Source organism: Thamnophis sirtalis, unplaced genomic scaffold (assembly GCF_051295495.1).
Source record: "Thamnophis sirtalis isolate CommonGarterSnake01/CBP01778 unplaced genomic scaffold, rThaSir2_p1.2 scaffold_6, whole genome shotgun sequence".
NCBI lineage: Eukaryota > Metazoa > Chordata > Lepidosauria > Squamata > Natricidae > Thamnophis > Thamnophis sirtalis.
The window spans coordinates 105485591-105512060 of record NW_028261386.1 but is presented as its reverse complement, the minus strand read 5'-3'; the positions used below and the strand labels follow the sequence as shown (position 1 = coordinate 105512060).

The 26470-nt window shown below is 35.2% G+C and overlaps 1 protein-coding gene across 1 annotated transcript in view; it reads left to right on the top strand.

Moving 5' to 3' along the window:
* Nucleotides 1-26470, top strand: part of CDC40 (cell division cycle 40) — a 41112-nt gene that overhangs the window by 2531 nt on the left and 12111 nt on the right. Inside the window, exons 2-12 of the mRNA XM_087718651.1 lie at nucleotides 7069-7155; nucleotides 11965-12094; nucleotides 15781-15864; nucleotides 16563-16702; nucleotides 18169-18265; nucleotides 18822-18961; nucleotides 20904-20978; nucleotides 22864-22909; nucleotides 23996-24097; nucleotides 25184-25299; nucleotides 25528-25661. Of these exons, the coding sequence (XP_087574777.1) occupies nucleotides 7069-7155; nucleotides 11965-12094; nucleotides 15781-15864; nucleotides 16563-16702; nucleotides 18169-18265; nucleotides 18822-18961; nucleotides 20904-20978; nucleotides 22864-22909; nucleotides 23996-24097; nucleotides 25184-25299; nucleotides 25528-25661 (1151 nt within the window). The remainder of the gene's footprint in view (nucleotides 1-7068; nucleotides 7156-11964; nucleotides 12095-15780; nucleotides 15865-16562; nucleotides 16703-18168; nucleotides 18266-18821; nucleotides 18962-20903; nucleotides 20979-22863; nucleotides 22910-23995; nucleotides 24098-25183; nucleotides 25300-25527; nucleotides 25662-26470) is intronic.

Genomic DNA, 26470 nt, shown 5'->3' with positions numbered 1-26470 from the left:
TGATGTATGTATGAATCCAGTGGTGTTTATTAATTATGATGTATAGTTTAGTCTGTTATGTAAGGCAGCCAACTGTAGCTAATTCAGTAGTTCATTCAAATAAAGTAAAATATTGTTTAATATGGAAGCTTATTGGAAGATAGTACAGCAACCAGTACAGTTGTTCCTGTAAAACAAATGCATATTTCACATTTTTATTAGCTGCAACTTTTGAGTTGCCTTCTAGGTTAGTTCCATATATGGATTTTAGTAATTGAAATTATGTTCTGCTGATTTTCCATTTAACATAGTTAGGTTGTATAGCTGCTCACTGACTCTGAAAAAAAGTCTTTATAATTGAATGGATTCAACTAAATGTCATCATATTCTAGAAACGAATGCTCTACAATGTTAGTGTAATTATTAGAAAAATGGAAGCTGAAAATAAGTTGATGTCAGTCAGCAATCTAAAACATAGCTCAAAATCATCCGTGAAATACTTTCAGAAAAGAAAGAGAAATGACTTTGAAATGGACTTCATAATCTTCAGATATTAATATTATAAAACTGGAGAGACATCTCAAAGATGCATCCATGCATGGAGTCCTAACAATATTTTTTGAGCTAGAAGAGTTCTACAAAAAAGAACAATCTAAAATCAAGAATAGAAAGATTCTTAGCTAGCTATGGGAAATGTCTGCAAGTTATTTCTGCAAAAGGAAAGGTTACAGAGTACTAACTGAAAAAATATTCAAACTTCTGAATATGTCATATTCGCTACTTTTTAAATTTGAATCTGTAAATAACTGCACAAAAATAATATACATTCTAATTTTCAAAAGAAAATCTTGCTTTACTATATATCATGTAAAGGTGTCAGCTTTTGTTCCTAATTGTGTAAATGTTTATATATAATATACATATTCTGTATATATCATCCTTAACATGCTATATTAGTGAGACATGCTCATTATGTTCATTTGCTAATCCCAGATTAGTTGATGTTTTATGGAAAGAAGCTTACTGAATTGCTGATAACTTCTGTCCTTTATAATCCTTTTATTAAAGAATCAAAAGAGGACACTCATTTGAACTCCCAACTTTTTCCTTTAATGCATATAGAGTAAATTAAGGAATATAATTTTCATTATCATCAATCATCCCCTGCATAAATTGTTTTTACATACAAATGCTTTTCTACTGTTGTTGTTTTAAACACCAGACAAGGTTTTTATTGGAAAAAAGTATTTGTCAGGACTTTAATGTCATTTTTTTTAACCAGACATAATTTTGAATGCTTCCTGTTTCAAATTTAATTTTAAAGAAATAATGCACTCTATAATCCTTAAAAAGTAATGTTTTTCTCTATAGTAACAGAATTCTGCACAAAAATACCTACATCCTAAATATCCAGAGCACTTGTCTTAATGGACAGTGCTGAGTTTTATAAGCAGATGCAACTAGTGCAGTGTAACTATTATAGAATATTGGACAAATTTCAACTCTGGTTTATTCTGAGTGGAACACGTCTGGTTAAAACTTGGTTGTCTTGGGTTTCTTTCTCTGGTTTATTCCAAGAGTAGGAAAAATGGGTCTTTAATCCGTAAACCACATTCAACAAATGAAGGACGCAGCCATTATGATTTAGCATGACTTACTAACCAATTGCAAGTTTGTTTACTACAGCTTGATGATGGATCTATACAATGTATCATTAAAGCTTTTTTTCTGCAGCCTTCTAATATAAGGATAATAAAACAGACATATCTGAACATTATGACTATTTGGAGCAGAATTAATTATCTCTTTGCACATTTGGCACTGTAACCAGAATTAAAACATTGCTTCTGATTATAATTTCCTATTATGTTCATGGTGACAGTAACATCAATTACTGATTAAATTCTTCAGAAACAACATAGTTAATTTGCAAGCTGTATTCTAGGGGGTGCTTTAAGAGCTTTTATGTGGACATCAGTTCAAAACTTTGTATATCTTTCTTTCTAAGCCCTTTTTAAAAATGTTTCAAATTTCAGAACCTGTTTGTCATGCAATATGCAGAAAACTTGTTGCTTCATAGTACTGCACGTGGAAGTAGTCGTGCATTTCTGTGGATTATGAGGAAGAAGGTGCTGGTAGGGATAAAAATGGAAATGCAGCTTAAAGACTGTCTAAAGGCGTCTTTAGCTTCTGCTTTTATTTCACAGGCACATGACAAGCTGCTGGTTTTTCCAAGGTAGTTCGGGATAAAATTAAAGGAGTTGGCTGCTTACAAAAGTCAAAATCCTATTTGAGTGATTTAAGCTCTTGTGCCAATTTAATCTCACATCCTAGCTATATTATGTTCCCCAAACCAGGGAGTGCCAACCAGTGTTATGCAAGTGGATTGCACTAATACAATAGGACTTCACTTTGCTTTCTTATCTTTAGCTTTCTGCAATATTACAGTGATCTGGAGATGTGCAGAGGTGGAGGATAGATATTCTATTGTTATTGACCATCCCACCAGCAATAAGTACTTGCTCCAATAGCTGCTTTAGGCTGACAATTTGTAAAGACATTTAATAAAGAAGAGGGTAGGTTTTCTATCTAATTGCAGAAGGTAGCATTTCTTTTCAATGGCAGCCCCTTGGCCATAATGCATTTTTGGTTCAGAGGGTGTAGGAAGTTATCACTCAAGGAAAGAAGCTAAAGAATTTCCATTCATTAATGGAAACATTTATGATGCACTTTGGCATCCAATGGTTTAAAACCACAAGATTGTGTAATGTTGATCCTCAAGAAATACATGCAGTAGCTAAATAAGCTGTCTCAGGTGGTTGTGGAATTTATTTTCTCTGATGTGTTTTTAGGGAAAATATTTTCATTAAACATTGATGTAAACAGATTGTTTTGTCTATAATATTAATAATTTGAGCCAAATTACAGAATTATTCAGGTACAAGAAACAGGCATGTAGATAAATTATTTTTATTGTATCATTATCTTGAAAGTAAATACTCAGTTTGGGGGTGGCGAGAGAAGGGTAAAAGTAGACTGCTCAGATAGATCATTTTGGCCACCCTGCACTCTACTATCCCCAACTGACTGACAGCTGACCTTTCTGTCTTCTTCCTTTCGTTGCTGACAACACACATCCAGCTGAGGCAACCGCTGATCTTTTCCAAGGCCTCCCTATGCTAAATGAAGGCCTTGCAAGGGTCTCACACAGCATCATGGATGCCTAACAAAAGTCTAGACGTAATCAGGTAGGACCTCATCACAGTGGAGAAAGAAGACAACAAAGATCGGCAGGGGGAGGTAACAGCAGCCAAAAGGACAAAGATGGGGGGGGGGAGATAAGAGAATGGGAGAAGGTGAAGTGAAGGTGAGCATGGCAGGACTAAGGAAACATGAGATGCTCCTCAAAAAAACAGCACATTCCTTGCTTAATAACTGCAATGTGGTCTACCAAAACTGCTGTCTCTAAATTGTGTGGTCATGTGATGTTTCATCTAATGACTGCTTCACTTAGTGGTGAAAATTCTAGTCCTAGTTAGGGTTGTTAAGTGAGGATCACCTGTACCTCCACTTTTATTCTTTTGATATTCTTTCTTCACAATAGAGCCCCACACTACCCTACTGCTGTTTTTGCTAGCATTTCCACCTCTTAAATGTTTTTCTATCCATTTTCCCATCTTTTCACAAATTTTTCATTGTGTGTCTCTTCCAATCATCCACTCAATTTTCTTGTCCACTATGAAGCCAAGTAGGGGAGATAGAATGTTTATGAAAAATAATTATCTAAGTAGATATTCCCCTTCTGGGAAAGGTATATAACTTATAGCTTTCTTTTGTTAATTGAATATCGAATTGAATCTGAGATATGATTTTTATCCTTACTCTGCTTCCTAAATTCGTTTATGTTGAATGGAATGAATTGTTTCATAATATTATATTCTGTTTCTAGTTTTATTGATGTACAAATGGACTTCATTGTAGAATAACCTGGTGAGCTGAATAACCTTTATAAAATTATTTATGAACTAATGAGTTCATAAAGCCATTCCATTCTGATATATTAAATTATCACTGGTTCAGTTATTTTCAAAATAGTACATCTAGATGCAGAAAACACTTAGTAAACAGTCTGAGATTTTGCTGCTTGTCCAAAGTAAAGAAAGATGTAGAATTTAACATTTATTTACTAGGGCCATATCTAAACAATATCAACTTTCTATATTACTGTTTTTTAAAACCCCACAGGTTATGAACTTGTAGCATGGGAGGGATGCTATTAAGACCAAAAAGGAACTCTGTGGATTTCTTAGTGATGGGTGTTAATGCTTGGTTTCTTTATAGTTGTATAAACTGAAATAATATAACATATAATATTATTTATCTATTTTATATGCCACCTTTATTATTTTTTATAAACTACTCAAGACATCAAACAAGTTCACCGACAAAAGGGCGAATGACAAAACCACGCCCGACTAAACCGCGGTGACAAAACCGCGTGTTCTAAAGCGCGCCGACAACAGCACGGCGACAGAAGCGCTCTGTAAAACTAAACCTAACCCTAAACGTAACCCTAACCCTAAACGTAACGCTAAACCTAACCCTTACCTTAAGTTAAATCGGCTTTCTGTCGACGTGATGTTGTAAAGCACCCTTCTGTCTCCGCGCTGTTGTTGCTGCACTGTTGTCGGCGCATTGATGACGTCACGCTTTTGTCGGGTCACGCATCAAACATAGTCCTTCCTCCTCCTATTTTCCCTACAACAATAACCCTATGAGATCAATTGGGTAGACAGAGAGTGATGGACCCAAGGTCACCCAGCCAGCATTCATGGCTAAAGTGGGTTTAGAATGCAGACGTCCCAGTTTCTAACCTGGTGCCTTAACTACTAACTAGACAGTGTTGATACAATAAATGTTATTTGTGACTAATTAAATCCATTTATTGCTTTATGTTACATTTTGATTATAGATGCGTTATTTTATTTTTGTCTTGTGAGCTGTCCTTGTGGTGTTTAAATTGGAAAAAAATAAACTTCCGTTAGACCTTGGTTAGTAAACTTTGGATGCAGCTGAGAAATTTTGTCCATACTCTGTAAGTTTCTGTGCATACATAAAAACTGATTCATAATTAAAGGGCAATTTTGCTTTAAAACACATTTTAATTAAATTCCTTAAATCAAGAGTTTGCCTTAAAATATAAGTTGATTGCATAATTCTGCTTTCCTTGGTACTGAATCTCTGGTTTAGTATTAGATAAATGCAGCCCTAGTTGGAACTGGCCTTTTTTTAACTAAGGTTAAATTTTCATCACAAGAATAGGAGCTGTTTGTCAAGGATTCTATTAGTTTTTGAAGAAATTAAATGATGTTTAAGGCAAATGGTAAATGTTTTTGATAATAAGATCCAAGTCTTTCTTTTTTAAGATAAGGCAAAACATACATGAATTTATTAACATGTCACCTAAAATAAAAATAAAAAACAGTAAAATATGAATGTTAAAAGGATCTGTATTCAGATACCAATGTCTAGGCTATTAACCATTGAGACGCAGCATCGTTTATCTGAAAAAAGTCAAATACTGGACCAGTATATGCTCTCAGCTTAGAACCAGTCATGATGTGATCTACAATTTTGATGTGGAACCTCATGGTCGCCCTGAGGGGAGGATTCTATATTCCATTTATACAGTAAATCCCGGCAGACACCATGTGAGGTATAAATCCTGTTCAGAGGCAGTCATGCTGGTGAGGTAGTTCAAAACTTCGCATCTTTTGCATGGGATCATCTACATGTCTTTCTGTGTCTGGGCGTTCAGTAACCCATTTGGCTTTCCACTGGAAATAGATGTTAAAGTTGTTTTTAAGCAGATGTGTAAATGCCAGTGGGGCCTTCTTAGATTTATGCCTTCCAATTTATAAATAGGGAAAGTCAGTGTGTACTAGTTGGAGTAAGTTGTTCATAATTTTTCTGTTATTTTCTCACAAGTGCTTCTTCATAGAGTTGGCAATGCTATGTGGCCTTAACTAATATTTCTTTGGTCTTTGATACTGATATTTGCTTTAATTCTAAAACGTTGAAGTTCCCTGCTTGGGCCTTCTGTATTGGTTTAATTGGTTTATATAGGGGACAGCCTCCTGTAGGACTTAAGAGAATTATGTTTGCCAACCACACTGTGGAATTGCTGGTTCTCTGAGCTTGGTTGTTTGGTTGAAGATGTTTCATTATTCAACTAGATTATATCTTCAATATTAGAAAGGAATGATTTTTGCTTTCTGTTTTTATACAGTAGTTTGCCCTGTCCCTGTTGGTGGGAGCATTGTTTTCTCCTTGATAATTCTTTGATCAGGAAGTTTACTGCTTGATTATTTGTTTGGTGTTAATCTGGGTATTAATCTCTCCTTATCTGGGTATTAATTGCTGGTGAGGAGATGTTCTGGTCTTTCTGATTATTTTTAGCTTTTTATTGTCTCTTTTGAATAGATGTCTGTAGAGATTATCAGTCATCCAGGTCATGGTTGTCCCAAAGGTGCTTTTTCAAGAGGCAACTGGACCTTCTGGTTTTTCTTTTAAGATGTTTCGCTTCCCATCCAATAAGCTTCAGATGAGAAGCGAAATGTCTTCTTTTGAATGGAGTTAAATATTATTTCACTACGTACCTGTTGATGGGGCCCTAAGGTTCCAGGAAATTTGGATTAAATTTGCTCTCGGATGCTTACAGTTTCCCAATTAAAACTATGGTTAAGTTAGTTATAGTTAAGTATGATAAAGTTATGTTATGGTTCAGTTAAGTATGGTAAGTTCAGAGAGCAGCACTAAAGACTCCACAATTCAATCTTGAACAAATATATTCTATTGGCAGGTAGACTATGGTGAATACATCCTAACCTAGGAAAGTCCTACTGGGGAAAAAAAGATTTTTCAGATGCCAGTTTTATAGGAAGTTTATATAAAAGTTGCTCTGATGATGTCATATGCCAAAGTAACGTAAGATCTTCGGGAACTTGAAATAGAATTTTCTAATCAAGCTAATATAGAAGATTTACTGTTTGGGAAGTATGTCCATTACAACTATGTTTAATTTTCCAGGAAGATGTGGAAACAGGGGTTCATCTTGATCCAACCACCAAAGAAGTTCAATATAACCCAAAATATGACACCATGTTTGCACCAGAGGTAAGTAAATTAGCTTTTTAATCTGAATTGCTTTCAATTTATCACAAAATCATAGATGTAAAGGTTAGAAGATGGTCTGGAGATCATCTAGTCAAACTCGTGGTCCATAGGCCGGATGCGTCACATGCTAGCTACACACAAGCCCGGTTTAGTGAAGGGGGGAAAAGTTGCACACAAGTTTGACACCCCTGATCTAGTCCAATCCTGCCCAGTGAAGGAATTTGCTGTTGCATCCTATTATTCATTTTCATTATTTAAAGGCTCTGACTATTGGCATTTTGTGTGTGTGCATGTGTGTATGTCTAACCAAAATCCACTTCTGTGTAAACCCATTGATCCTTTCCTGGCTTCTGAAGCTACTCTGAACAATTCTGCCCCATCTGCTACATGACAGTTGTTCAAATAATTAAAGACATTATCACCCCGCCCCCATTCTTCTCTTCTCCATACCCATAGCGCCAACTGTTCTTACAAGTTTTCTTCCCAGCCTCCTTATCACCTATCCTTTGGGCATGCTACAGTTTGTGTCTTTTTTTAAAAAAATGCAGTGGGCAGAATTAGACACAATATTTTAGCTGCAATCTCAGCAACACAGTATAGAGATGAACTATGACTTCTTAAGCTTAATATTATTAGCTGATATTGTTCAATAAGATGTGAAAAACTACTGTTAATTATTAAATAATGTATATACAGTTTTGCAACATCATTTATTGTATTTAAGTATGATGATACCTTCTTCAACTAGAAGGTGGTTGAAGAAAGTATCTACAATTTTAAAATTGAGAGTGGAAATTAGGGCTTGGTTTTATAACTGTTCTGTACACTAAAAACTACACCAAAATCAATAATAAAAATAATTACTTTTAATAAAGAGTTTAACTATGAAACTGGACAAACTTTCTCTTAAAATATTTTTTTCTAACTAAAAATTCAGTTTTCAGATAATTAGAATAGAAAAACATTTCATAAAAGTATATAGGTAGTTGAAAGGTACCTGAGAAATTATCCAGTCCAAATCCCTGCTTGGTGTAAGATTCTTAAGCACTTTGGACAGCAATCCAGCCTCTGTTTGAAAATCTCCAGTGAAAGAGAACATGCCACATATTCAGGCAACCTATTATACTGTTAGACAGCCTTACTATCAGGAAATTTCTCCCAATATTTAGCTTCAATGTACTTCTCTGCAGTTTCAGTCCATTGGTATTGGTAGTGCCATTTTGGGGCAACAGAGAGCAAGTGTATTCCTTCTATGTATAGCAGACTTTTGAATATCTAAAGATTGCTACCATATCTCCCCCGACACCGTCCTTCTGCAGATTTTATTTGTTTCTTGTTTTGTACAATACAGTTCCTTAAAACTGGAAATAATAACGCTAAATAATGGAGTTCGTGTATATAAAATACATCTGGTCTGTTTATAATACTCTACTTATTTGACTTTTCACTTGGAAATAGTAGGCAAGATGTGGGGGAAAGAATGATCTTATTCATAGCTTTGTAATCTCATAGCCAGATGTTACTTTTACTTCTTTCTTTTGCATTTATGAAATTACATAGTAAGCGGAGTATTGGGGACTCTCTTTTTTATCTTTATCTTTTTATCGATTAAATGCTAGATCTGTACTCTTGAAGAATGCTAATTTTATCAAAAGATGAGAAAGCAGCGTTAATTCTCAAGGAGTTTTGGTGTGATCAATTAGGAATTAAATTGAACTGATGCATTGAAGATATGTGTAATACATGTCCATATTTAATGTATATTTGTGAGTTTCATAAATGCCGTATTTTTGTAATAATAATATTCTGGCAAAAATAAAAAATAATATTTACTGACAAAAAGCAGCAGTATTCCTTATATTTGCAATTCTTTTTCTTACATCCGAAAAAAAATAAAACAGGCAATTTTTTAGTTAAATTAAAAGTATTGGAAGAAAATTTGAATACAAATTTCTACTTTATAAAAGCTCTCAAATACCCAGATTATTTTTTTTTAAATCATAAAATTGAATATTCTTCAGAAAAATATCTCCTCCAGGAAGAGGCAGCTACTATAATCCTTTTAGTATAGATAATCCTTGATTTATAACCAGTGTCTTAGTGATAGTTTGAAGTTATGGTGGACCCTAAAAACGTACTTATGAACAGGATTCGAAATGCTGACACCTGGGGTAGGGGTGCAGTTGCATGAGTGCATTTTATGGCCATTTACAGTGTTCTGCAGTCAAATGAATGTGATTTGTGACATTTTATGCCAGAAACCATTGCTTACTTATGGACAATGGGTTTGCTTAACAACCACTGAATTTACTTAATGACCGCCACATAAAAGATCATAAAATTGGACATAGTCATAGGATGATTCACTTAATCACCAGCACAACCTTAATTCTGGTCACCTTATGGCTGTAAGTCAAGACTGTCTGTTTACTATTTCATTTGTCTCAATGTAAACAGCTATTGTTGTGAAAATATGTCAAAACTCAAAATGTCATTTTTTGTACACTTAATGCATTTTTTGTGATATTGGTGATCTGTATTCCCAAGAGTAAACAGTAGTGTGAAAAATGTATATTAATTGTAAAATGTACACAAATTTGCTATGATTTTTGTGGGTTAAGAATATCTGTTATTTGATTATTTTGATTTTAGATTTAAATATGAGGGAACTGGGGAATGATTCAAGATGCAAAACATGCCTGATCCAGAGGATGAGGAAATAATACATGAATCTCATTAAGTATTGCAGTTTTGACTTTTTTGTCAGATGGCTTAAGATTCATGTAGTGGGCATCTCTGCGGGTAGAATAACAGCCTTATATAACAGCTATAGTTAATTTATGAGGAATATATACCTTTCATCTGATCAGTGCTTTTGCACTCTATTATTGCCGGCTTTTCTCCCCGAATTCCTCCCTCGAAACAGTGCACAGCTTTAGTACAATGGAATATATTATAACCAGATTCTTATCTGCAGACATATATGCCTGTCTCTGGTGGATAAAGGGCTTTTCAGAATTGATGCACACAATAGGGGTAGGATAGTATGAAGAAGACTGCTATTGCATAAACAGGAAGTAACATTGAATATAGTATCTTAGCTCTGACATGAAGATGATTTGCAATCTAAACATTACAATGCAATTAATTACATATTGAAGTCTGATGGGATTGGATTTAGAATGGTGAAGAGTGGAAATCTTAATTTCTCTCACTCACAGATGAAGGGAATGTGGTGACTTCTGCAGATTCTGCTTCTCTCTTGCAGTGATCTATCACCAACAGGGTTGGAGGCATTGTAAAATGTGTTATGTCTCAGCATGGTTCACAGGGAAAAAATCAGTTGAAGCTTTCAGGAGAATTTTTAACTTGGCTAGTGTGGAAAAAAAAGTCATTGTACAGTACAGAAGGCAGCACAGCCATCTTGATTCAGACCATCCTATTGAGGCAAAAATAAGAAACCCATAGAGAATAAAACTCTGAGATAGCCCAGCAAACATACAACAAATTCCTCCCTGGCTCTAGCAATTATATTCAGCTATAAAGTACTCCAATTTGTAGATGTTGAAACATAGTTAGAGAATATGGGATGTACTAGGAATAATATTTAACAACTCTAATGCTACAGAGTGGTTAAAAATAAATTGGAGGGGGAATGTCTGGTCTTATATGCTTTCAATCCTTGTAACTTTATTTGAGCGAATTGAATACTTTGCATCTATCTGCAGTTTAATTTTCTTGATGCTGCTATTTTGGATAAAAACCCTCAAAATATGGGGAAAATCTTATTATTGAACTATGGCTTTTAATATAATTTTGTCATCTATAATTTGCATATTGTACTGTAAGAATTCTGGAAGTGAGATTATTGACTCCATTTCCATTTTCATAGTTGATTATTTAGCAGTCATCATTACTGCATAAAACATACCAATCACATGAATATAAATACCCTATTTTTCAGAGTATAAGACGCTCTTAGTTTTGGGGGAGGAAAACAAGAAAAAAAGATTCAGCCCCTGCCTACCAGCATCCATTAGTATTCATCTTGCTAGCGTCCTTGCAGCAAACAGCAAACAACCTGGTCAGTGTCAGCATGTTATCGCAGCCTAATTCAGCATGAGCAGCTGATCGGCGGTTCGATCAGTCGGAATACCACCAATCAGCTGTTCCAGGCTGCGGTGATCACCACAGCCTATCGCCGCCTCCACATGACACGTTTTTAGCCTTCACGTTTCATGTTTTTGGCCTCCTTATGCCCGGTTTTAGACCCGTTCCAGGCTGTGGGGATCATCACAGCACATCACTGCCGATCACTGCCTCCGTGCGCCTCATTTTTGGCCTCCGTGTGTTGCATTTTTGGCCGGTTCCAGGCGGTAACGGTGATCCCCACCGCCTGGAACCAGCTGAAAATGCAACGCACGGAGGCCAAAAATGGGTTGTGCGGAGGCAGAAATTATTTGAGTTCAGTAATGCCTGGAAACTGCTCACCCATTGTCTACAAAACTAATTTCAGATTGTGGTGGTATGTTCCATTTCAGTTGTTCAATCTGAGGTTCAAATGCCCATTTGTGAAGGTTTGGTAATGATCTTAGGCAATCATTCTTTCTTCTGACCTAACTATATTGAATTGTTGTGAGGATAGTTGTATGTTGTACATACATGATAGCTGTATCATCTATGCTGAGCTGAGTTTTTTGAGTGAAAGATAAGATGTAATAAATATTTCAACATGGATATCTTTGTAAATAAAATGCCATATAGGGAGCAAATCTTACTAAACATTTTATTGTACTATTTTTAACGCAGTTTGGGCCAGTCAATCCATTTAGGACTCAACAGATGGCCGCTCCCAGGAACATGCTTTCTGGATATACGGAACCAGCACATATTAATGATTTCATGTTTGAACAACAGAGAAGAACATTTGCAACTTATGGTAATATATGTGTATGTTTCTTTGTACTCGAACCGATTAAAAATTGTTATGCTTAGTGATGCCTTGCTCTAATATACCTCCAAACTTCTCAGAACCTCCAAAGCTTTCAAAATAAATTGTGTCTGTATGCCATTGGTCTTTCTGGCAAGTATGGCAGTAAGTGACTGAAGACTTTGTTTTTAATTGGAAAATGTTCAGAAAACATCTAGGTTTGAATTGTTTAGTTAATTGAATTTCCTATTCAACTTTTTTATTAAAGTTTTTATTATATTAATATCAGTTATACAATTCCTGAAAGAGTAAAGTAGTTGATCGATATTGAAATACTGCTGGCAATATATACAGCTCTGCAACATATCTGTAATAATCTTCATTGTGTAGAAAATATTATGATGAAATAAACATAACATTTCTGGTTGGATGTAATTGTTCATTTTTTGTACCACTTATTGAACAAACAACTGTATTACAGTGCATCGTTTCCATCCAACTTTCAGCATAACTTGAAAGTAACCAGGATCATAGTTAGTACCGTAGTAGGGATGTATATAGTTAGTACATCCCTATCTTAATAATGACTTCAATAATGAACCTCCTATCAATCAGTCCGAAACCTCTGATTCGGGGGGGTGGGGATGGAGTGCTCTTGTTCTATCGTCTGTCAACAGAAATCTTACTAACTGAATTTCCTCAACAAATATCAGCTTCCTGTCTTTGAAATAGCAAATACAAGCAATTTTATTTGCTATCCCAATATCTTCTTGCAGTGGCTTAGAATAATTTCTGTCTGAATACATAATTGTCATATTAAAATAACAATAAACAACATAATAATTTATACCATCTGCATTTAAACTTTGTTTAAATATACTATTGAAAATCCAGTCTTTCAGAAGACTAATTTCCTCAGTTCAACAGGGAGTACAATACAGATCAGGTATAGAGAAAGTTTGACTCCCATGCATTTTGAGGGAGTTTTTTTTTTAAAAAACAAAACTCTGCAAATCGGATGTTTCCATAATGCTCTGAAAAGTCATTGTCCTTATTTTTTGGGGAGGAGCGCGGCAATATTTATAGCCATTCCATGAGACTAATGTCTCTGTCTGATCATTTTTATGAAATAGTTAATAAATACAATTTTTTAAAAGTGTCATAAGGAATGAAAAATTCTGTATCACAAATGAAAAGAATCCCTCTTTATTTTGGAAAATATCTTGTAGAATTCATGGCCCGCCTTCTAGGTTCAGGGTCAATCCATAGCATTGCCTGGAAGTAGGGAGAAAGGCCCATTCTCTGAAACCTATGAGATCAATTGAGAAAATATATTGGAAGCTCAAATATTTTTGGAAAATAAAGATGCCTAATTCATTTTGGAGAATTTCCTTTTCCTCCTTCGGGTTAGTTTTACTATCCTATATAATAAAGTAAATAAATCAACACAAGTTGATTATCTGTGAAGCTTGAAATATTTTAGTATTCCTTTTAATGTGATGTTTGTAAATGAAAGAAAAAGAACAGCAGGTTGTGTAGAATGTGTGTATTCTATCTATATATTTTTTAATGTTTCTCATATATTTACATACTACTTACATTAACATTTATATTTTCTGGAGGTAAACAGTTGAATATTACTCTGGAAACAAACTAAGCAATAGTCTAGCAATTTGTTTTCACAGTTTTCAGCAGTAGCAAAGAATGTCTCCATGTACACTGACAATAAAAGAATTTGCCAAATGCTAGGAGTTAGAGAAGGCATCTCCTCTGTCTCCAAGAATCCAAGCTTCTCTACACAGGAATGTGCTCCTACCTAAATGTTGCAAGAATTGGACAAAGGCATCATTGTTCAGTTACATCAAGCTAATAAAATAAACTAGAATGTTGGCCGCAAGAAACAGCAGGAACTAATACATTTGATTCACCCAAATCCTGGGCTGTCTTCCCAGCCTATCTTTGTGGAGCACTATTGATTGTAAAATAAATATTGTAGATTGTAGACAGAGAAGGAAAAGAGATCTGAGCTTCAGTCTCCCCCTCTTTTTTTGCACTTTGCTTTTTTGTGAGTAAGTTGATTTATCTCAGAGAGCATCAGAGCATGCTTTGACAATTATGTATTCAGACAGAAATTATTTTAAGCCCCTGAAAGAAGATACAGGATAGCAAATAAAATAGCTTGTATTTGCTATTCCAAAGATAGGAAGGTAATATTTGTTGAGGAAATTCAGTTTATAAGATTTTGGCTGACAGATGATGATAGAGCAAGAACAGGCCATTTTATTTTTTCCAGAATCAGAGGTTTCAGTTTTGGCCTGATTGATAGGAGGTTTATTACTGAAGTCACTAATGAGGTAAGGATGTCAGAGGAAGAAGCAAGGCTGCATTTTATCCCATTGTTAATTGTGGGTGAATTAAGGAGGATATAAGAATGAGAAACAACTAAGAAGCAAACCATTCTAATTTCTATCCTTAAAATCTTGAAATCAACTTACCAACATGCCCATATTTCACTGGAGACCATTTGAGGAGATGCGAATTGAAGTAGTTTTCAATCATCTTTTTTTCAATTATCCCACGTGCAAGTATCTCATGATTAGTAAGTCAATTAATGTAGAATGGATATAATGACAGTTAAATGGATAGTTAGCTTGAAAATCATTCAAAGAGTGCTCATCCAACTGTATAAGGGGTATGAAGTGGAATGCCAAAAGATTCAGTCTTGATTTCATGTTCACCGTGATTCATACTCTGAAGCAATACCTAATCACTGAAAATGGTATTTCTGTTTAAATGTGTGCTGACAGGAGGGGGAAGGTACATCAATCTGGTGGCATGATCCCTTTTGATTAATGTTACAATTCACACTCTGCAGTGTGAATAGATGAGTGTGATTGGAATCCTGCCATAATTTTTTTTGTTATTTGTAAGCATTTTTAAGACAATCATGCAATACCAGTGATATTGATTCTATTTTTTTCTTTCAATCAATCACCATGGAAATATCCTTATTTTTGGAACATTTGAAGTGCAAAAAATATCACAGAATCCTAGGGACCTATCTGTCATCTATCATCTTAAATAAAAAGGTCTCTAGAATATTATAGAGTCTTAACAGTAAAAGATTACAAAACTTATCATAAATAGCATTTTTAAGCATAGTTATTCTGTCTGCTTTTGTTAGTTACAAACCCTAATTTAATCTTGAAATAAAGCTTACAGTTGCGGTTAAATCACTAAAAATAAAAAAAAGAATTACATATATTGAAGTGTATATAATTAAATATACATTGTCAATAAATGATGAAATGGTGTTTTTTTCAAATACAATCAGTGGTTTTATGGATTTTTTTAATTATCTAGGTTGATTTGAAGCTTTCTGTTGCAATGGCCATATGATGTAAAAGGCTGAATATATAGATTACTCATATATAAATAAAGACAGTTATATACGGTTCTGCATTTATGCATCCCATATGGAAAGTCATTATAATTGTCCTTGTTTAAAGCATTATAGCAACAAAAGCTTTGAAAATTCTTAAGATCTGTTGATAATTTATAATGATTTTTGTTAAAAATGTGTGTCGGACGTGAGCCAAAGACAAACATTTTTTGTGAGCTTGATAATATAAATTAAAATTGTGACAATAAAAATACTTTACAAAGAATAACTTTAAAATGATTTGATCCTGCAGGATATGCACTAGATCCTTCCATAGACAATTATGAAGTGTCTACTAAATATATTGGATCTGTAGAAGAAGCAGAAAAAAATCAAGGTAAAGGAACACCAAATATGATTTTCATTCTTGATTTCATTATTATCTTTTGTTCTGTACTCTTGCATTCACAAACTAACAATTAAGCATTGTATGAACCATCACTGTTTGATGGATGAGAAAACATGTTGACGACAGGGAGTTGCTATTTGAGTGTTTCAGATATGTTTAAAAATTTTGAAGAACATCATGAGTGGCCTCAAAAAGTATTTTGGGATGGGGATTAACTGTCACCTCTAGCACTTCTTCCTATTGCTGTAGCTTATCTTTATTTTCTGGGCAAGAAAACAAAGATAAAACTATTCTATTCTATTCTAAATGATAACATTTCTAATGTAAATATTGGGTTACAGGTAGTTATCACCATTTTTATTTTCTAAGAATCTTTATTCAGTTATCTCTTAATGTTACAAATGTGCTACAAGGAGAAAACTAATATGGAACCTAATCATAACAGAGCTTGGCAGTAGTGTATGCTATAAACTTCATTGTCACAAACCTTGGCAAAACTATTTGGAATTTTATTGGCTATGTAGGAGAATGAAATAGGGATTATCGTGAACGTGTTGTCCACAAATCAAGCTTGATTTTGTGTGAAAGCATCAATTGTTATTTCAGGAGGCAGAAGACAGTTCTGTCATCCTTAAAGTAAGAGTTGCGTTCAAATCCAGAAATAATCTTTTGCTATTGTGCCATAGGTTTAACAGTGTTTGAAACAGGACAAAAGAAAACAGAGAAAAGGAAAAAATTCAAAGAGAATGATGCATCTAATATAGATGGCTTCTTGGGACCTTGGGCAAAATATGTTGACGAAAAGGAGGTTGCAAAACCTTCTGAAGTGAGTACCCTTCATTTTTTTATTATTTTCAAGTATAAAGAATAGGATGAGCAAGTCCCACATTCTGTTTATGACACTTGTTTATATATGCTGTTGTACTCCTATTCTTATGTTTTGAATGGGAGAGTAGCTATAATTCTGTATAGCACCTTGGTGCTGTGCAACTGTTTTGAATTACATGTCCCGCAGTTCATTTGCTTGCCATTGGCCAGCAGATGGAAGTTAAAGTCTAAAATATTTGAATAGTACTATGTTTCCTAATCACTGATTTTTAAAAAGTGTTTATTCATTACAAATATGCTACTCTGGAATCCTGGAATCAGGAAAAAAAACAGCTTATATGGTATAAATCATGCAGATGGGTTTTGAAAAGCAATTTCTTAAATTACAGAGCATCAAAATGTCACTTACAAAAGCAGACAGCTCCACTCAGACTACTAACATTACTTTAAACCATAGTTGCTAGTTTGACATTGATATACAAAGTCTCTATATACACTATATTGCCAAAAGTATTCGCTCACCCTTCCACATAATCAGACTCAGTTGTGAGCGAATACTTTTGGCAATATAGTGCATCTGTATTGTAATTGAAATCTTGAGCTATATAGCTAGGACACAAGTAGCAAAACATAGAAAATATATAATCAAATAAATTTCTAAATCTTCCAATTTTTTGCTGAAAATGCAACACAGAAATGTTGCTTGCTGTAACATTACATGAAAGACAACTTACATAGTCAGCCACACAAAGGTATCTGATGCTGTTCTTCAGAATGTTTTAAGGTTGATATTTTTGACAAACACCCTTTCCAATTTCCACATAGATTTATTATGAGCAGTTGCTCTGTTGTGCAACTGCTATCAAAGACACAAAGTGAGGAGGGAAGGAGCATACCTGTGAGCATAACTGACCACATTTTCTTTATGGTTCCTGTGCATCATACAAGGGGGTAAAAACAAGCATATTTACCAAGGAAAATGGGCTCAAAGTAATAAGCAGAAGGTAGCATATCTAAAGTCTCTGAGGTCTAGATATTAATCAGTAAGACATCAAGAACAGATCTTGTCAAAAATGGTATGCGGGCTAAGCTAAATCTTCCAATGGGGGAGAGAATTTCCAAGGAATCCGAATCTGATTACAGAGGGGAGGGGAATGTGTATTTTATTAAATACTCTTATAAAATCAGTCCATTTTCTATCTGGACCATGTATGAAGTGACCCTATCGATGGCTAGTACTGAAGTATGTGCACATACACGTGCACAAATATAAAGACAGTCTGTGTGTGTGTGCGTGTGGTATATATGTAAAATCCACTTGTTCACAATGTAATTTCCTGAATTGTACTTAAAGCCCTTTACTTCAGATATCATTTTTTGTTTTATTAGAACTCATTGAAGATAAATAATTCTATACTTTGATGTAGAAGTAAGGATTGTAATTCTTAATATTTGGCAATTTAGGAAGAACAGAGGGAACTGGATGAAATAACTGCAAAAAGGCAGAAGAAAGGCAAACATGAAGATGATAAACCTGGAGAAGAAAAGACAGTTTTGCATGGTAAGTGGTACTGTTAGCAATTCATCTGCATTTCTGTCATAACTTTCCACTCTATCGCTATTAAACATAATCCCATATCTGTATTTCATTGAATTATTACATCATAACTAGAAGTCAGCACAGGGTAGTTGTTTGTTTTTATGTGTGTATGTGTAATTAATAAGAAAGATTAATTTTGTTTTTTGTTTGTGGTAACAAAGTAAAAAAAATGAACCTGCAGTTAAACTTAAGACAAGGGCAGATTGAACTATTGGGAATATTGTGGTAAAGTCATTTGCTTGGATACTCCTCTCAAATATCAGCTCTTTGGTTTTTAATTTGCAAACTTCTTTTGATGTAGTCTGCTGCCTAGTAGCTGCTCCAGGCTGCAAGGATTGCCACCGCCCATTGGCGCTGCTTCCTATCACCCTCTCCGCATGCCCCATTTTCTGCCTGTTCCTGCAGCCTGGCCAATGCACTTCATTTTAATCACAGCCACTCCAACATTGAATTAGTCTATTATTTCTCTGACAGTGTGAATTTTCTATTCATTCATTCATATTTCTCTTTCTTTCAGTCAAAGAAATGTATGACTATCAAGGGAGGTCTTACCTTCATGTTCCTCAGGATGTTGGTGTTAACCTACGTTCAACAGTACCCCCTGAAAAATGTTACCTTCCTAAGAAACAAATCCATGTATGGTCAGGTCATACAAAGGTAAGGAACACCTAAAAAATTATATTTTCCTCTTTTGTGTCTTTGCAGTCCTTTCATGATTATAATTAAATTAAGCCCATTCCAAATTTACCAGAATTCCAAAATGTTGAGAAAAAAATTGCACAGGATATTTATTATTAGACAAGTTTTATTACTGTATATCAATTTTATTCCCAATTTTTAGCCTATCTCTGCTAGTTATCACTACTTTTCCATATAAGTTGCTTTTAAAATACAGATATTATTTTACATTTAAAATAAGTTGTTTCAACCATTCTGGAAGTAATTTGAGCTTGAAACAGTTATGTTTCGAATTGGAAACAGATGTTTTAATCTCAAAACACTTCCAGAATAATCAAAACAAGCTATTTTTAACTCAAAGCAGCTGTTTGAGACTCAAAAACAAACCACTTCAGAATCAAAGTATTTTTCACATCTATATTTTAAAACCATTGGCTTTAGAGATCTAGTCTTCAGCTCATTCATGGAAACCAGTGGTACCTGTTAATAAGATGAAGACTTGGGGGAAAATGCCAGGCGCTATAAAGTCTTTTCTGTGCTTATGGAAGGATTTTGATGATTTCACAGCAAGTTTGAAGATATACATTCCAAACCTAACTTATCCCAGTATTTTCTGTGGCTCAAAAATCTTCCATTTTTGCTTGAAGAATCTTCCATTTTTACATGGCCATGTTTATAGGAAGTATGGAAGTCTCAAAATAATGTAATAACTAGGTCAGGTAGTAGTAGTAGTATGGTAGGCCAGCCATTTGATAGACCAGCAAACCTCTTTCCCTAGCTGAAGGGAAGACATCTGTTCATGGAGACATAGCTGCTTTTGAATTACAGTTTTTCCTGTAGTTTCGGCGGGAGGGGCTACAACTGGTTTTAGTCACAGCCTGATTGGTCCAGAGACTGAGGGATTTTTCGTAAGTATCCTCCTTTCCCTCTAGGCTCCCAGTTTCCCTCAGTCTTTGGTCCAAGCACTAGCTGTGGCTCCAGTGAGGTACTTATTGAGATTATAATTATTAATTCGGTTGATTGGATATTCTAAATTTATTATACAAAAAAAGAAAGACTCAGATTGCTGGCCAAAGAGACTGTCCTCAGTCTCATCAGGGTAGGGAGAGCCTGGCCTACCCTGGGCCGGATAAGGGGCTTGCCCGATTCCTGGGGGCGCAGGGGTGGCAGGCTCCTATCGCAGTCTTGGCGTATTACAGGCTCGGCGGGCGGCTTCGTTTTTTACATGGCCATGTTTATAGGAAGTATGGAAGTCTCAAAATAATGTAATAACTAGGTCAAGTAGTAGTAGTAGTATGGTAGGCCAGCCATTTGATAGACCAGCAAACCTCTTTCCCTAGCTGAAGGGAAGACATCTGTTCATGGAGACATAGCTGCTTTTGAATTACAGTATCTCAATGCTCATCTTAAATATTAGCATCTTTCACTGCATATTAATATTAGTTTGTTAGTGGTGTGGTAAACTACTATAGTCAGATTGTGGATATTAAATTGTCTAAGTAGACCATCAAGCTTTTTCCATGAAATATGCCCATATACATATCTGGCATTAACTCTTCTTTTTGTAGAATTAAAACTATTGTTGTGATTTGAATTCATGTACATTTTGTGTTTTAATAGGAGCTATTACTTTGTTAACCTTGAGTAACTACAGTTTCCCCACATGTTAGAAAAGGGGCTTATCCAAAACTGGCCAAACTTTAGAATATACCGCAGTCATAATATATTGGCCTTGAAAATTAGAAGATAAAGCCAACTCAAAGCCTAGTCATTGGTGCATCTTGGGAGATGTAGAACTGTTGCTGTGCTTTAGGCACAAAAACCTAATAGTACTACTGTAGAAGCAAATGATGTATTGTACTGAAATATATATTTTGGAAAGGAAAATGCATACATATTCATAGTTATGTTCTTGTTTAAGGGAGTCAGTGCCGTCAGGCTGTTTCCTCTTTCTGGCCATCTGCTCTTATCTTGTTCCATGGACTGTAAAATTAAGGTAAATGGATTCAAAGCATATACTATCTCTGCTTTAATTTTGTTGTGACTACATTTGCTCTTTAATGCTTTCATTAATGTAAACTCAGTAGCAATTGTCATGTTTTTGCCAGGACCATCCAGGATTATAACTTTTAAGGGCTGTTAAGTGCTTATTTAGCAAGAAACACATTCATTTAAAACAGTTAACATACCCATAGTTGTGGAGACTTGCTGAATTGCAATTCCCAATATCCTTCATAGTTGGCCATGCTAATTTAGGATTCTTGAAAATTCAATATGTGGAGAGTCAGGGTTTCTCCACATCTCAATAGCTAATTAAATGTTTTGAACAGATCTTGTAACTGGTAAAGCAAAACCATTACAGCCAATGTTAAAAGATGAGAATGTTGATTAGGCATAACAGGATCTTGCGGTATAAAAACGATTGTATTGATCCTCTGTACTAATCCACAATGCCCGTATTTCTGAAAAATATTTTGGATTTTTAAAATACTAACCATTACTTCCTTTTGAATATTTTTGCAGCTATCTTTTTCTCTCTATGCCCATTATATAATATTTTTCTCTCATCACTTTTTGTGGAACCCCTCTCACTTCATTCTGCCAAGTATTCTTTTTCGTGCTTCCCAGTAACTTGGCACAATTTTATGGTTCTTTGTAACATAATTTCACCCCATTCTTAACAGCTTCTACCTATAATCTTTTCTTATGCCCATTTTTATTCATTTTGTTGTGAGACACATACTTTTCCTGCATTCATTCTATTTTCACTTTAATTCCCTTCGTTTTCTTCTGTGTCCATTTCCCCTGATTCTGCTTACAATTTTATAAAAAAAATGTGTGGGTCATCAGTCTTACATTCTTCACTAATTTTTTTAATTGTTCAGCATAAGCAATCTATGCAATAATGCTTTCATCGACACCCCAGGAGACTAGACAGAAGATGCCCAAATTCCTAGAGTCCAAGAATGGTCTCTCAGGGGGGTGAGGCACCACCTCTGTCAAGGCTGGTGGAATCATTCCTTCCCACAAAGAGACATTAGTCACTACTTGGATCACCACATGCCACCTCCCAGGAACTCTTTAACTAATCTGGAAGCACATGGATGCAGGCCATAGGTGGCAGAACTCATAGTAGTAAAGATTCTCAGATTGACTAACTCAAACTCCTCCCTCACAATCAAGTTAGGATGTGCCTTGATCACTTCCCCTATACTTTTGTATTTATATGTATGTACATAAATATGGACACGGTGGCTCAGTGGCTAAGACACTGAGCTTGTCAATCAGAAAGGTTGGCAATTCGGCAGTTTGAAACCCTAGCGCCCATAACGGTGTGAGTTCCTATTGCTTATCCCAGCTTCTGTCAGCCTAGCAGTTCGAAAGCATGTAAAAATGCAATTAGAAAAATAGGAACCACTTTTGGTGGGAAGGTAATAGCGTTCCATGCGCCTTCATGCTGGCCACATGACCACAGAGACTTTTTTGGACAGCACTGGCTGTTCGGCCTTGAAATGGAGATGAGCACCGTCCCCTAGAGTCGGGAACAACTAGCACATATGAGTGAGGACAACCTTTACCTTTACTTTACATACAAAGTATACATCTGTGGTATGCAGTATACACTGTACTACTAGTGGGGAGAAAACCTTCTGTGTTTAACAAAGCATGTATTATGTATAATGCCCAGTTTCTCCTTTTCTTTATCTGAGCTGCAAAGATTTCACTAAGGGGATTTGATGCTTTTAATTTTCCTACGTTTGAATAGGCAAACTGTATAATAGTTTATGTTTGAAGATGGGTTGGTTTTAAAAATGAAGTCTTTACATGTATAACAGTTATGTGTGATTCTATTTAAATTTGTATTTTCCTCCACCCTAAAGCTCTGGGAAGTGTATGGTGAACGAAGATGTTTGAGAACATTCATTGGTAATATTATTTATTCTTTTTTATTCTATTTTAAATTACTGTATATGTGCAAGACTGAGATGTGTATGCTTTATGTAAGCCAAAGTTTCCCAAATTTTGGAAGTTGGAGATATTCATGAGCTTAAATAAAAGTCAAACAAGATTTGAGCGCAAAAACACAAATTTACTCTTTCTGAACCTGGCATCTGCTGCTTCAACTTATCATGTTGACCAAGGAACAATAAATATAAGACAGGTGTCAATGAAAGCCTTGATATTTGGATGATTCAGATAAGATACGTATTTCAGTTTTGTAAAGCTGATATTGTTATTTTAAAAGTGGTTTAAATTATTTATTATCAACCACTCCTGCTAATAGCAACAGAATAAAAAATACATCAGTGAATATTGTTAGGGCTAGAGCTAATCACCAAATAACTAGTCCTCATCTTAACAAGAGTTATGAAAAGATTTCTTCAGGAAACACTTATTTAAAAAGAACACTCATATTTTTCTACACATAATTTTAGAGAGTATTGTGAGATATTTTTAAATATGGGAACTACTTTGTTCTCCTTGCTATGTTCTCCAAATGGAAATGCTTCAAAAGGAAATGAAAACCATGTTAACTCTATAGGCCGTATATATCCTCTCACTTCATCCTCTGCCATCTGTGTCTGGACACAGAGACCCTACAGAACAGGTTAACTGCTAATTGAGATAGACCTCCTGCTTCATTTCTTTGCAATTATATTTTGAAAAGTTAGATTCATGACAAGAAGTCTAATAGATCCCCTAAGTTATTGAGGGCCATGGAAAAGTGGATGCTTGCCTTCATATTTACTGTTAATCTGAGAACTGTATTTATGCAAACTGGCATATGTAGTTACCAGTTTGTAGTTCTTTGTAGTGCTAGTCTCTACACTATGCTAGCCAGAGGTCTCTAATCTACAAATAAGAGAAAGAAGGAATAAATAAAGCCGTAGCCTGAATCCAGCCTCCATGTTCTGCCACTTCATTGGAGGCTGTGTTGCATGCTGATGTTCTGTTTAGAGGTTTAAATTCTGGTTCTCTTCCAATTCTAATGTCATGATTTCCATCTTGTAGGACACAGTAAAGCTGTTAGGGATATATGCTTTAACAATGCTGGGACCCAATTCCTCAGTGCTGCATATGACCGCTATCTCAAACTGTGGGACACTGAAACAGGTATTTGTATGCGTGGAAAGATTGCTAATGTAATGTGCATTTTTCAAAGGATAAACTTCAAGCAGTATATATCATTGCCCAATGTACTTTTAGGATACATTAAAGGATGGCTCCATAATATAAAAACATGTCAGTCATATATGCATGTGCTGAGATGGAAAGAGCAAACTTACAGCTCAGTAAAAGAGCTCCATTTTGTGAGGTCCTTATACTCCATTTTGTGAGGTCCTTGTTTAGTATGTTCAAGAAAGGCTAGGAAAGATTCCGTCACAAACTCTGCTGAGTCCATTGTTAATTGTTGCAGGCTAGACTGACTAATGGTTTGTCTAAATATATAAGCTTGCTTCCTCTATATTCCTATTGATTGGTTGGCTTATTTTTGTCCTCTGCCTTAATTTTTTATTAACACATATAAGCATGAGTGCATTGGTGAGGTTATCTAGTTTGGATAATGAAACATCTGCAAGAATACAACCAGGTTCACACAGCACCAAAGACCCCTCATTTCAACCCTGAGTTTCAAATATTCACCTTCATTAATAACACATAAGCCGTGGTGGCGCAGTGATCAGAATGCAGCACTGCAGGCTATTCTGCTGACTGACTGCTGCCAGCAGTTCGGCAGTTTAAATCTCACCGACTCAAGGTTGACTCCACCTTCCATCCTTCCAAGGTTGGTAAAATAAGGCCCAGATTTTTATTGAGGCCAATATGCTGATCCTGTAAACTGCTTAGAGAGGGCTGTAAAAGCACTATGAAGTGGCATATAAGTCTAAGTGCTTTTGCTATTCAGGGCAAGAATATTTATCTGTCGACTTCTGTCAGTTCTTAGAATAAGTTAGTCCAACATTGCCAAATGATTTATAAATTACTACTCTATATATAGTTACAGTGCCCCGAAGCCTTGCCTTCTTCTCTAAACACTGTAATTGCCCCCACAAATTGACTCTTTTTACTTTGATAAAAACCCCTTTCCCTCTCCTGGTTTTCAGGAAGTCTTAGACCAGCAGGTCCCTCCAGTCAGCTGTCTTAAAACCAAACTTTAAAAGCTAAAGTTGTGAACATCGATTCCTGTTTTCACTCTAGGACAGTGTATTTCAAGATTCACCAACAGGAAAGTTCCTTACTGTGTCAAATTCAATCCCGATGAAGATAAACAGAATCTTTTTGTAGCAGGAATGTCGGATAAGAAAATTGTACAGGTAAGCCAAAAATCTTCATAATTTATTTAGAACAGTATAGTTTCAACTCAGCTTGCACATCTTCATTTGAATGGCTTGCTCGCAGTTGCAAATACACTATTTCCCTTTAAAGTTCTTTTTTAAAGTTGAGTTATGTTTTCTATATATTTTAGAATATTTCCATAAAATTATCATTCCCTTCAAATTTTTGAAAAAAAAAAAAGAATTCACGCTTGTTTTCCCCTGCAGTGGGATAGTCGAAGTGGAGAAATTGTTCAGGAATATGATAGACATTTGGGGGCTGTCAACACCATTGTTTTTGTGGATGAGAACCGAAGATTTGTGAGTACGTCAGATGACAAGAGTTTAAGAGTCTGGGAATGGTAAGTTGAAATGATTGCATTTGACAGTAACAGCACAACACCAAAAAATAATTGCAGCAGTAAAATGCATTGTTTTTGCTATACGTTTCCATTAGTCTATTCACAATCCCAGGTTCTTATATTTACACTGCTGCTCAAAAGTTTGGGAACCATTTTGAATGGTCAATATTTCTTCATAAACATGACATACACTATATTGCCAAAAGTATTCGCTCACCCATCCAAATAATCAGATTTAGTTGTGAGCGAATACTTTTGGCAATATAGTGTATCTGTTCTCCGTGTAAGTCCTGAAACTAGAGAAAGAGTACTCAAGTAAAACAAATGAGTCAAAAGCATCATAGTTGTTCATTTATTTCCTGAGAAAAACCATAGAATCGTAAGGCTGGAAGGGACCTTGAGCATCTTCTAGTCCAACCCCCTGTCCAAAGCAGGAATCCTTATGCCGTCCTGGACAAGGGGTTGTCCTGTCTTTTCTATGAAAACCTCCAATGATGGAGCACCCCCACAACTCCAGAAAGCAAGCTGTGATCCAGTGAGCTTCCAAGTTTGGATTGTCTTTCTTCTCTGACAGATAGTTGAAGAGAGAGACATTAATGAAGTCCATATCAGGTCTCAAAGTCTGATTCTTGATTTTTTTTTAATCTGCTATGCCTATATTGGTGCTAAAATAAAACTAGTGAGATTGCTGTTCACTAAAAGTGAAAAAAAATGCAAATACAAAAGAAATGCAAAAGAAAGTAGTGGAAAGTGACTGCAAATAAGGTATTTTCTAGTGTAACATTTAAATCTGAGATTTTAAAATGGTG